This window comes from Austrofundulus limnaeus, unplaced genomic scaffold, assembly GCF_001266775.1.
Source record: "Austrofundulus limnaeus strain Quisiro unplaced genomic scaffold, Austrofundulus_limnaeus-1.0 Scaffold24, whole genome shotgun sequence".
NCBI classification, from domain to species: Eukaryota; Metazoa; Chordata; class Actinopteri; order Cyprinodontiformes; family Rivulidae; genus Austrofundulus; species Austrofundulus limnaeus.
In genome coordinates, this window is record NW_013952426.1 from 1,391,660 (window position 1) to 1,405,597 (window position 13,938).

General features: G+C 38.1%; 1 protein-coding gene across 1 annotated transcript in view; it reads right to left on the minus strand.

Annotated features, from left to right (window-relative positions):
- Positions 1–6,632, minus strand: part of col15a1b (collagen, type XV, alpha 1b) — a gene marked incomplete in the record, with an annotated part of 42,530 nt that extends 35,898 nt beyond the window's left edge. Inside the window, 2 exon segments of the mRNA XM_014004458.1 lie at positions 5,901–6,202; positions 6,332–6,632. Coding sequence (XP_013859912.1) covers positions 5,901–6,202; positions 6,332–6,394 — 365 coding nt within the window.
- Positions 6,633–13,938: the final 7,306 nt, after the last annotated feature.

Consider the following 13,938-nt stretch of genomic DNA (forward strand, 5'->3'; position numbering starts at 1 on the left):
ACATATTGCTATGAACCAATAGCAGTGGTAGTAGTGGTAATAGAATAGAAATAACAATAAAAAATTTAAGTTTATTTGTATAGCGCCAAGTCACAACATACTGTACGTTGTCTCTTTTAAAATGAAATTTAAATATAAATAAACAAATTACTGTACATGGCAATAAAAAAAGGTGATACTGTGCAAGAAAATTACAATGAGGTGCAGGTAAATTACAACGAAGTGTACAGTTGAGTCAAATTAAGGATTTTCCAGTAGTGTACATAACAATGCACATGTGTACTAAATATTGTAAATGGCAGATACTTACAGTTAGTGTTACAGTAGAGACAAATGGATGTGCAATAGCCACAAGATTGTTATTTAGGTACTGACTGAGAAACACTGATGGTAACTGTACAAACAAGCATGAATACTTATTGAGTTTGTTGGGAGCAGTGCTGATTGTAGAGTCTAACAGCTGCTGGGAGGAATGATCTGTGGTAACGCTCCTGTGTGTATTCAGGATGCAGCAGTCTGTCACTGAAGGAGCTCTGTAGCTCAGCAACAGTTCCATGCATGGGGTGGGAGACGTTCTCTGTCATTAATGTTATTTTAGCCAGAGTCCTCCTGTCTCCGACCACCTGCATTGGGTCGAGGGGGCATCCCAGCACAGAGCTGGCCTTCCTGATGAGCTTATCCAGTCGCTTCCTCTCAGCTGTAGATAAGCTTCTGCTCCAACATACAACGCCATAAAAGATGGCTGAAGCCACAACTGTGTCAAAGAGGGTCTTCAATTTAAACCAATTTAAAATAAACTATTGTTTAATTATCAAAAACTATTATGAAAATAAAAAAATAGTAAGTAATTAATTTACTTTACATGAACATATTAGCATGAAAATACTGAACATATAACGTCTACAGACTGCAACTATGTGCCACTGCACTTACGTATTACCCAAGTGGAAGAAAAATAGTTCCCTCCAATCATGTATGATTTAGATACAATTTTAAAGGTTTAGTTCCACTGTGTTCCTGTTCATCTGTGTGCATTGCCAATGCAATGCACACTATTGTGATTTGTTTCCCATCCAAGTCATCTCCACTTTGGCACGCTTCTCCTCCTGCATACTTTGTCCTAGAGCTGCCATTGTAATTTATATCTGTAAAGCTCCTGTGCCAAATTATGGCTATGCCTTTTGGTGCCTGTACAACTTATAGTTTTTGAAATATCAATGTTTAATAATTCACAATGAGAGTCAATGGAGCCTTGTATTGGTCCAATACTGCCCCCTGCTGTATATACTCAGTTCTGAAACATTGTTTAATAATATTTAATCTCAATAGTTCAGTGGTTACAATACTAATATGATTGTATTTTGATGTTTTGCTATAATATTGTCCTAATGTTACTCTATTGCTGTAATATATTGCAGTTTAGTGTCAGCAATTGCACTGGCAATGTGGCCTCTTTCTGCACACATACAAACCAAACCCTGGCAGTGCTCTCTGCCCCAGCTCTAATGGTCTCATGGTTAACTCTATGGGCTTTCATCTGGGAGATCAGGGTTCAAAACCCAGCTACAGCAACTTTAACAAAAAATCTCTACAAACTTCATATTGTTACACAATTACGCTCATTCCAGAMACCTGCTGACTTGACAGGCACAAGCTGGTAGAAAACACATTTGAACTTGGTCACATTTCTTTCTGCAAGTCCACTGCTGCAGGCAAAGCAATGCACACTTGTTTTTACRTCGTAAAAACCCATGTCTAGTGATATATRTTACCTGAAATGACTGAAGCATCAAAGTATCAATATTTTGATTTTAGTATCGATTAGAGAATAAAGTTGAGGTATTCATCCACACRTCAYTMGTTTTTGAGATGTGGTTGAAGAGACCACTACTCTAAGTGAAATGCATTCCTTCAAGAAATTTGATTAAACCTGAAATATTTAGTATTAATCAGCAGTTTAAATCAGTTCTAGATTTCTGAAATTGCTTTAATGACATCTCAGGCAGATGTTTTAGCTCCCTGTTTGCTACTCCTTGTGTTTCAGATCCATCCCCCAGTTTAAAAGAAAGATGAGAGAGATGTGTTAATCATCTTGACCTGGCTTTAATTTGGGTTGATCTGATCCAGACTGTCGCCCACGCCTCACTGCTTTGCCTCGTTTGGACATAATCCTCCAAAAGAGAAATGCGGACCCGGTGGATGGCAATTAGAGTATTTAGTGCGCTGGTGAAGAGATGGCTTCACATTTTCTTGATTCTCTCTTCTGTGGAACYCATCTCCCGTAGTGAAAAACTCGCAGCTTTCCTACCGTAACAAGCTATGTTTCAGTCAGAAGCACAAACACTCACATGTGCACAAAACCCACCTTTGGCACACATCAAACGGACCAAAACACACAAACACATACAAAACCCAGACCAGACCAGAGCAGACAGGTCAACATTTGGGGGTCTCTAATTCATCAGTTTGGCCAACTGGAGACATATTATTAGAGGGTTGAGTTGAGTGTGTGTTTCTGAGCACCACTCACTCACCATGCACTTTTGTACATGTTCAAGTTTATTGTTGCAAACTTAGAGGTGGGAGGGTGGGCAAAGAAAAGTACACACGAATAAATACAAACAGACCAAAGCTCTTCCACCTCCAGTCCAGATGTGCAGGACCGTTTTACTTCTGTAATGAAGAAACAGATGAAGTCAGCCTTAAGGTGAGTAAAGTTACAACATGTACGCTGAGCCTGACTGCAGAGATTTCACTTTGTTCCTGCACTGAAATGATCTGAAGTCATGGGTGGTCTCACTGTTTGGCATTTATCTGACACTGACTTGGCAGCAGAAACCTTTTTATAGACATCACATAACTTTGGAAGTGAGCCATCTGAAGACATGTTGGTGTTGCAGGATGGCCAAGGAAGAAYAAAAAGGAGAGACAAAGTCACAGGTCTAGAAATATCTCACTTACAAGATCCTGTTGAAAACATGACATAAACACCAGAAAACCATGGGAAGAAATACATGCGGGAAACGCCCTCTAGCTTCCGTAAATTAAAGTAACATGAGAATGTACAGTATATATATACATATTTTAACTGGCATGTTTCTAATTTACCTGTTGGAATGAGTCCAGCTAGCGGCTAACTAGATTAGCTTCTCTTGGTTTAGCTGTATTGATGGTTTTAGCATTGTTTTGCAGAAATAGAAAAGAAATACAACTTTTTAATGACAAAATTTACTTACGTCAAAAAAAATCAAAGAAACAGCACCAATTAATTATGATAAATGGTTAAAGCAATATACAGTATAAGCAGCTAAAATTTCTGAAATTTCTCTGAGAACCTTRTTAAATCAAAAACAAAGTCAGTGTAAGCATGAACTATTGACCTAATGTGACTGAATGAGCTATGAAGATTATTTTTATTTGTTGTGCTTCAAATCCTTTGTCTTTCTGTAACAAACTGACAAAAATAATTTTACACAATCCCATTTAACAAAACTATAGAAAAATGATCTACCTATGTCTTGTAGGTCTGGTTAAACTGTACTTTTATTCTAAACAATGTTAAAAAAATAGATATTATTACTTAGAAATCCTCACTGTYACCGCTTTTACTGTCCAGTAAAAATCAGTTCACAAGGAAAAAACTGACCCTCACCTCTTTTTAGTCACGTTAGTTTCACAAAAATAAACTTAATATTTTTACTCCGGGCTTGAATTGAACAGTTGTATTTGTTTTTGCACYGACCGGCATGAATCTATCTTCATGWCCCTCTGATTGTAGCTCTTTGCTTATCTCGACCTGTAGCTGATAGAAGGTGGGACACTCAGCTTTTGTCAGCTTTGCTCCACTCGTCTTCCCACATCTCTGATCCTCTTTATCTCAGAGTGCTCTTTCAGTCTCATGTCTTCATTGTTGTCCTGCACTCCTACAGGCCTACATGGAGCTATGTGGATTTATATTCATCTCTATTTATCAGACTGAAAAAGTACTAAAATCAAATAAACCCTTGAGTTCTATTTTTTAATGCCAAACTAAAATAAAAAAACCACAAACTGATATGCATGCACACAAAAATGTAAGTGCATGGTATGATCTGTATCCTAAAGATGAAAGGATCCATCCTGTTCTAAAGACAGTCAGAAAATAGCTTCCACCAACACTCTTCATTCATTTTGCCCCTTTCACAAAGAACAATGACCCTGTTATGATCTCCATGTCCTTTTAAAGAGTGGAGGGATCATAACAAATTTATAAAACCTCCTTCGTTGTGGAGGCGTCATGACTCTTCTCTCATGTTAGCACCTGTTAGGAAGTTTTCTGCACCCTTGAGATGTCCTCACCTTGCAAAATGACGACATCCCACCACCAGGTGGAGGTGCACGGGATTCAAAAGTAGCCTGCAGCCAGCTAAAATTCTACAGCTACCTTTGCTGTGGCCCRGTTGTACTGGGAAATGGGAATTTCCTACTTACAAGTCATAATTCTTTTTCTGGAACACCCCTCCAGTGACAATTCCTTGTCAAAAAGTGAGAAAACTACAACTCTCAGTTCAGAATTCAAGATGGTGGCTACTCACAAGAACTCAACAGTGAGTTAGACTCTCATGCATTTAATAAAATTTTCGTATTATTTATTTTTCATTTAGTCAGTTGTTCAWACTTTTCATTTTATAAGAGGATGTATCAAATGCTTTTGTTATGCACAACTTGCCATGTACATCTCAGTTATTATTTGTTAGCAGTGCTTAGCTGTAGCAATTAGACAAGGAATGTGACGTTTCATTTTTTAGTCAGTTAAACATAAGTCATCTAAGATTATTACAACTTTGAGGGCAACCATAATGCGCATGTTGCCCTCGGTAAAAATGAGTTTGACACCCCTGAATTAGAGGCTCATGTACACTACCATCGCTGGTATGACATATGATAGGTGTTAACATGACTTTGTCAGGATCACGGTAGCCTATTAATCTATGCCACTCCTCCACTTCACTTCGTAGGCTGCCACCACACCTCCACATACTCCACCAAGGATTAGCCACCAGSACCTAATGACAAAAGTTTTGAGATGGTAAAACCCCAAAACCTAATCACCCATTAAACTTTATCACACTAAATGGAGTGCCCAACGTGTCCTTGTAAGGAACACTCACTATCTGGATGATGTTTTTTGTGTCATAAAGAGATTGTCAAGTGTGAAGAAAACTTTACTGGTATATATTTTTWAAAAATTACAAAAATAGTCCATAACACGTCATAACACTTATTCCTTAGACAAAATGTCAACCACTGATGAGCTCAGGTCAATAAAACAGTTCTTGATAATCATCAAGTCAGTTCGATTCACCATTCCCTTCAAACCAAGTAGCCCTGTCTCTCACCAGCCTAATTAGAGATCAGGGGGTCTCCTTCTCTCCTCCTTCCTGTAGTTAATCCATGTCATGTCGACCACATGAATGCTCAATTGGCTTGTTGAGAGCTATAAAACCTGTATTATGAACCCCCTCAATGTCTCTAACCTTCTAATCCAATTTGACCCCGACATGCCACATAAAAGCTCCCAGCTGCCTGACCTCCTCCCAGCAGATTTCCTACAGAGTTAGCACCGGCCACATGATGGGAGGACTGTGTCACATACCAGCATGAAATAATAATCAAGCCTCATGAGACACCCTGGGAAAACTCGAAGTACTGAACATTTGGGACAAAATATCTTGTTTAAAGACTGCTTGGTGAAGTTCTACCAGACCCATGAATCTGACCTGCTGAACACAGATAGAAAATGTTGAGTTGGYAAAGTTACATGGATTTGTCCAACCATTTCTGACTTGGTCTAACACCAAATGGAAAGGGKGGAAAAATACAATTCTGCCACATCTTGGAGAGACTCACCACTTTTCCAKTGTTTCAGTGGTTTGTACTTTGACTTGCTTTGGTTGCCTCCACCTGAGTTCTCCCCTGGAGGTGGTGTCCCAGGTTCCACAGTGCTGTGGGCAGACACTAACACCCCTGAGCCGTATGCAGTAAGGGTCAGAACAGTCTCCTTCAACTGAGTGCCCTCCATGAATTTCACTGACACTTTGTCCTCAGTCTCTGATGCCGCCGTCTCCTGAGTGGCAGAGGGCTCTGGAGAGGTGATGGTTGGAGAGGTGACAGCAGGTGGAACGGTGGTGGTTTTAGGGTTTGCAAAGAACAAAGTCCACCACTGAGCATGCACAGGAGAGGAGAGGAGGAAAAAAGATGCCGCCGTCTCCTGAGTGGCAGAGGGCTCTGGAGAGGTGACAGCAGGTGGAACGGTGGTGTTTTTAGGGTTTGCCCATAACCAAGTCAACAACTGAGCATGCACAGGAGAGGAGAGGAGAAAAAAGACCACAAGACCGAGGTGAATGACTCCCATCCTCTTTTCTATGCTGGACAGTGACAATCTTCTTCAATCCGTCTCTGTAAAACACTAAGCCTGTGCAAAGAACGAAGCCAAGCAGGTCCTGGTTTCCATCTGCAGCAGGTTACTGGCACATGAAGAGTCCTTCAGAGTGTGAAAKAAGTCCAGGACATGTAGCGGGGTTAAAGTAAATCAGGCGTAACAACTTGGCCTTTTAATCCCTCTYCCTTGTTTCTTGTCTTTTCTCTTCTTGTTCTGCCCTCTTCATAAAGACCCCCCTCTTCTCCTGCAATCTGTTGCTCTGCTGAGGTCTCCACCCCCCAACACCTCCACACTCCTTTCTTCTTGTGGAATTAACCTGCTGACTCCTCTAGAGGGGGCAATACCCCAGCTATTTTAACACCCGTCCCCCTTAGACCAGAGGGTTAGTCTGACAAGTGACATACAGAAAATATTTTCACCATATTTTCTCTAATTACAGTCAATTTTAATTATCTTTAAAAAGCTTAGTCATAAGAACTACTGTAACKATTGTAATTTAGGCCAGCATTAACCCTTTACTGTAGCGTTAGGAGGTAGTTATCATTCTTTTGTCTACAACTAACTCCTGATTGAAACCTTTTTCCAAAGAAGAGGCCCTTTGCAATAAAATGCTCCACTGCTCTTCTTTAAGGCAKATAATGGCACAGACAGACAATAAAAATTAGCACTGGACTTCATCGTCTCTCCGCTGAGCCTCACTGATCATGGAGGGGCCCCACRCTGATGATGACAAAGAGAGGCTTGTTCTGCTGTGATGTGATTCTCTAAATGTTGGTGAGGTTCAAGATGAGGCCTGGAGTGTCGCAGAGTGGTTGYCATTGGGTGGAAGTCCTGCTGTAGGTTTTTATTAGGGCTCATGTGCATAAATGCTTGTAGATAGTTATACATCATAAATAATACTTCATTTAAATTTCTCCTCCCTAAGGATCTCTTATCTTTGTTTGAATTTAATGTTTCTTCAAGCGCTGGAAGTGGTACAACCTGGCACTTTTACTGTTTGTAAAAGGTGCATTTATTTTCTGATTATCCCTCCTCTTTGATAGCACATTTAATGTTGATGTTTTTAGGTTTGCAGACCTAGCCTGGTAATTTAGTGTTATGCACTTTTTTGTTCAAGTTCCAACAAACGTGGAACRTGACAAGCCTACTTGAAGCACTAAATAAGGTCCAGATTTCACTTAGAGGAAATCCTACAACCAGACTGCAAAACTGTAAAAATTGGAATCATTAAAACTGTTTGCTGTAATTTGGTAGAGATAGCTTTGGCTCATTATATTTAAATTGCAAAAGTACCACAGTCTTTCATTGTTAATACTCATATTATCTATTTTAGGATAATCTCACACAATCCTGCATATTCCAGTATAATACTTTTTTCCTTTGGGCATCAACTGATTTGTTAGTGCAAATGAGAAAATTACTTCACATGACAGTTTAGCTAATATGGGRCAATCATATTTTTGCCTGCGTATAGGTGTGTGTACACCATTGGTGGGCAGCACTTATCTCAAAATTAGTTCCTCTAGCCCTAAAACACTTAAATATTTAGGTCACCTAATTCTAAAGTACTAAAATAAGCCAGTCAATCCATGAACATTCTTCAACAGACAACATGAGTCACATGTTGCCATGTTGCTCTCTGAAGACTTATCATTGGCATTCCACAGCTGTTTTTGGGTTCATATATTGTTAATATATTGTCACCTGGTGGATATGTGACCATATGAACAAAATGTGTGACAGCTTTCACCCTCAGCTGTTAACAACAACATTTATAGACCTCAGTTAGTGCTTCTAAATTTAGCCTATAAATTTAGGAAGTGCTAATCCACTAATAAATTTTAAAATTAGCAAAAGCCCTAAAGTACTAACCAGGAAATTAGTTCCCCTATTAGTGCTTTAGTGCTTTAGGGGAACTGTGCCCACCACTTGTGCACATGTTTGTATTGCTGGCAAAATATCTCATCAACCACTTGAYAGATTACAATGAAACTTTTAGAAAGTAATCATTGAATTTACTGACAACTGACAAACATGTGACGACAACTTCATTCATGCTGGCAGCACAGATAAGCAATCTTATAAAACACAGGAATAAGTAAGTTAGTTTTATTTATTTTGAGCTTAAATTTCATGTGGATGATGTGGTAGCAGCTTAGACTGATCCTTAACACATAATCCTAGTGCAAACTGATCACACAAGACCTGTTGATGTAATCTGTTGGAGTCAACCCTGTCTGTCTGCCAGCAATACAGTTTTTGAAACATTAAGCAAATATTAGAGAAACTAATGGTTAGTGTCAGTTCAATTCAAAATGGCCACCACAGCTAATTGCCATTAGTCAGCTCAGAAATGGCTACAACTCAGTCAAATTTACAGATATTGAGCTGAAGGGAAGCCAGCACTGGKAAGACATGCTTACACTTTTTATGTTTGCATTTGTAAAGACGATCTGCAACCTTTTTAAACAACTGCAGCCRTGAGAGGCAGGCCTGGCGGACACCAACACACAGAGAGCTACAGTCTGCTTGAGATGTAATGAAAGCATGAATCACCAGTTCAAAGTCATTAAAATAGCTAAAAATGATTTCATTTTAAACAAAATCCTTAATAAAAAATAAGTAAAAATAAGTTTCACTAATAATTGGTTAAAAAAGTTTCTTCTCAAAGCACTAACAATGTTTTCAGTGCTCTCAGGTTTTATGAGTAAAATACAGTATATTGATTGAATTGATCAAGGACCTTCATTAATGCAGTGAACTTGACTTTAATCTGATGTTATCAAAAACAAAACAAAAAAATAATAAAATAAAAACTTGACCACCTTCCTGTTGGAGAGATTCTCATACATTCTTTTTGTTTTCACGYCCTTTTTCTCCACACATGGTGACCTCAATAAGAACCTCTGGTTTCCAAAAGCAGTAACACCTTTCATTCCCATGCTGTTCCACTTTAGTAACCCTCTAACAATAGACTAATAGGTTTACAGTCAAGGMTAATCCTACAGAAGATTAGATTTATTTAGTCAACTATACAGTACTGGGTGCTAATGATGTACAGAAAAATAACAAATGAGGAGTTAAAATAGTCAAAATATATGTCCGATTACAGCATCTGTACAAATAAAGTATTCAACATTACGTTTAAACATAGAAACATGTGAGAAAATTAAATTTTTGTTGTACAAATGTTTTATCAAGGCACTGATGTAAAATCAAAATAGAGGAAAAATGAGAACACTAACTCAATTTTTATTAACCACAATTCAGTACAAGTATAGAAAAAACAAACAAACTGTAAAAGCAGCACATAATGTAGTCCTGCTCACAACAGTAACCTCTGCTGCCACCTGGTGGACAGAAACAGCAAGACAGACAAAAAGTCTGATATTCATTTGCTTGAGATTACTTAAATGTCTGGCTCATGACTTTGTCTTACAAAATAGTTGGTGCAAACTCATTCAAACAAACATTTTAATTATTGAGCTTTTTTGAGGGGTCAGTTGAGGCCTTCTGCAAAACAAAAAGCCAAAGAAAACAAACAAACAAAACAGAAATAAAAAGAAAAAAAAACCCACGTGTTTTTAATGAACAAGTTGTGAGATTAAAAACAAAAAATCTAAACTGATGGATGAAACATGAACATCAACAACAAAAACATTTATTAAAATTTGCCGTCACACATCTTGTCTTTATAATTACTGTGTGTGTGTTTGGTAGTGTGTGTGTGTGTGTGTGTGTGTGTGTGTGTGTGTGTGTGTGTGTGTGTGTGTGTTTGGTATTGTGTGTGTGAATGTGCACGTACACTGCCAAATAGAGCAAAAGAATTTTTGGCTGACTGACTGGAGTTTGAGGGTTAAAAATAACAGAACTCATTTTGTGAGTGAGCTTGATTTCTTCAAAAAAATAAAAAAAACTCTTCTTTTTTTCTATTGAGCAAACACATAATCATTAAAGCACACAACCGATATAGTTTTTACCCAGATCTGTCTGTCTGTCAGCAGGACTTCATGTGCATTTCTGTAGCTTTTCCTCTAATCTGTCACATTTGACTGACACGCTGTCCAAACCAATCCCACGCTGAAAACTGGGCGGTGTGCGAAGGTTAACAGAGAGGTCCTGTTATCACACACATAAACATTTTCAGACTCTAAAACACATTAACACCGTGCAGTCAATGAGTCCTGTGTTACAAAACTGTTTTTCTTTTTCCACCACCCCTCCCTCCATTCACCCTTCTTTTTGCTYGCTCTGCTTGCATTTGATATTTCTGGGCTGTTTTCAGCCAGGAAATGTTGGGCAACCTTGAAGAGCACTTCTTAAACCGAATGGCTGGAAAAAGAACTGCCAAAGATACTAATGGCTGTAATGTGTGCATGTTAACTTTAATGTCAATGAATTTCTAACTGGAAAAATTGCAATTTTAAGCATCAGCGACACGATAAAGCATACTTTACGCAAGTGCTGTAAATGTAAGCTTTCCCAGCTTGTAATTAACAATGAAATCACTGTGGGGCAGCAAAACATTAAGGCTGGATTCCTGCCACAGTTAGTTTTCAGATTGCATGAGTGGGTCAGACTGTCCATTTGATTAAATCTGCTTTGTGTCTAGGGCAGCAGGTGGGAGACCAAAAGAAAATGCTTGGAATGCCAGAGATGATAGATGTGCACCATCATACACACTGACACACGTTCTCACACCCTTTAAACCTCCAGTTCAGTTTGTGGGAAGACAAAGCGATACTACCATAGACTTAAATATATAGATCACTAGACTAAGCCCCGCCCAAACCGTCCACTGGTAGCGTCTGTGTCAGCATGGAGGAGCAGAAACAGAGACCACAAAGGGCAACGGCTCACAGCCTCCATAGAAACTAATAGATAAACAACAAGCTGAACCGGATCTGTTTTACAGATTATCATGTTTTTGCAATAAATTAATGATTATGTTAATTTCATTCAACAATCATGTAAAACAGCAGATTTATACCAGAAAAATATATAATTTATAAGTAACAATGATCTAAACCAGACCTGAAGTCAGCCTGTAACTTAGACTTTAGCTAGTTGAAAAATGATGACTTCAGCTAGTAATAAAGTATATTTATTATTTCTTCTTACTGTCATAAAAATAAGAATATTTATATTTACAGTCAACAGTTAGAAAATGTCCTCTGGTCATAGGATGAAACTTGTCTCTATAAACTAACCATCTTCTCAACAAGTCAGGTTCCTCTAACAGAAAACTAAAAATACATTTATAATATTATTTTACACTCTGTAGGTCTAAATATTAATCAGAGGACAAATCAGCTGTAATATTTAATAGTTTGTTAAATTGTTGCATGATTCAACAGTGCTAAACTCTGTATATGTGCTCCACAACCAGTTCAATAAATAACAGTGATTACATCGACTTTTTAAGATTATTTTAATTTTAAACTGTTACATTATGTTCTGCTCAGATCACATTGAGCTAAATAAGATCAAATCTGCTGACTTGTGTTGTAAAATGAGATGTTTTCCTGTTTATCTTCTGTTAATAAATCCATAACAGCTTTTCTGGCATTATTTAAAACATTAGATAAATTATATAAACTGTAAAACATTAAGAATAATTGGGTTAATATTATTATTAATAGTTTTTATGATTTCTACATTGTCAGTCCCTTTTTTTCTGCTCTGTTGTCAACATGTACAGTAATGGGAAATCCAGACTCTTGACCGTTTAGCGTTAGCCGTTAGCTTCACCAGTCGATCACGCGGTCACCTGGTTTCTGCGCACTCCAGCTGTTCTATGGAACCTCCTTGGGTGCTACTTTATGTGTCTTTATAGGTTTTGTTCTGACAACAAGCAATTGTTGCAGTCAAACCACAAGCACAAAGAAAGTAATGAACATTTAAACCTATACAAATGTGCTACTTTCCTCTAACAGCCATTTTCCCATCCATTCAGAGACAACTCTGGGTCTAATCATGTTGACTTGATGAAACAAACAGCACAGTTACAAGAGCTGAGTCGTGAGCCTAGATACAAGCTGTTAGGACAATAACAAACGGACTCAGCCGAAGCTACAGATGAACTTGTGACTTTCAAACACACAGAAATCACACAGACAGCTCCACTCAGTGGTGCACTGTGTAGGCCCACAGCTCGTTCCAGATAGACGGAGGCTTTGTTTGGAGTCGACAGGAAGTCAGAGGTGGACATCTGCAGAGGGATCGTTTCCATTACATCAAGCATCAGAGGTCATCGCTGTTATATACTGTTCACACACCCCCCACCGCCATCTTTTCACACTTAACCAGGATTCAGAAACCTAAGGTTTTACATCACATCATGTGTCACATTAACAGCCCCTAAAACAGACACATGGACAATTATTTATTTAAATATGACTGACTTATAAGCTTCCTTTGTYATTCCAGCTCAGTAGAATAGGTTGATAAGGAACGTGCAAAGTCTTATTTTTAATGTAAATTCATCCTGATTGTTATTAAAATAATGTTGAGAAACTTCATGGCTCTAATGGATTACAGTTCCTGTAAATGTTTTAAACCTTTTGAGTCATAACATCTACAACAAAAACGGATAAAGTCAATGTATATTGACCTATTTAAATTAATCTATACACACGCGTGTGTGTGTGTGTGTGTGTGTGTGTGGGGGGGGGTCTACTAGTAATGTTTGCACAGCTGCAAGTGTCTCTCACTTGGGCTCATCTCCTCACCCAATACAAATGTAAATGGAGAAAAGTCAGAACAACTGAACTGTTGTTCTTGAGGTAATCAGTTAATTTCACAAAAAAAAATACTTTGATATTCCTTTGGATAGTATCTTCCACAGTATTCATCGTACTGTTTGCAAACGAYACTCAGATCTATTATCCCTTTCGTCCACCTTGGTTCTGTCCACCCTGAACTCTAACAAAGAGGTAAAATGCTGATTGGCCTGCAGCCAAAGTTTCAACCGGCACCAGAAAAAGAAACTTTAGCACTTGTCTTTAGCAGTTTAGAGTTATTGCATGGTTTTGTTTATATAAYATTTCATGGTTTGCGGCCTGAATGTAAAACTACATTAATACTACTAGGTAGTATCTGCCCGTATTGGATTTTTAGTTCTCTTAAATAATCCKAACAGTGTCTTCTGGATGTTCCAGTTCAAGACTAGTTAACAAGGAAAATGTTGTCTTTGCCTAAAGCTGTGAAACAGATGGGTGATGATTTATTAAAACTTTGAACAAAGCTTATTTGTTATGACATTTAGTAGCATTTAATGGGTAATTTGTCATTTAAGTCTTTCAGTATTTTTTCTTAGTTTTATATTTTATGTTTTAACATTTGTTTTTGATGTCTTTGCCTGTTGTTTTGGAGTTTTAAATCGTTGGACTTGTAAAATCTGGTTATTTTACAGCAGGGTGAGAAAGTCTGGGCAGCCTTGTTAATTTTCCTGATTTACCTTTATAAATCATTGCTTGTTTGGAGTAAAAATATCAGTTAAATACATCATGTAGGGG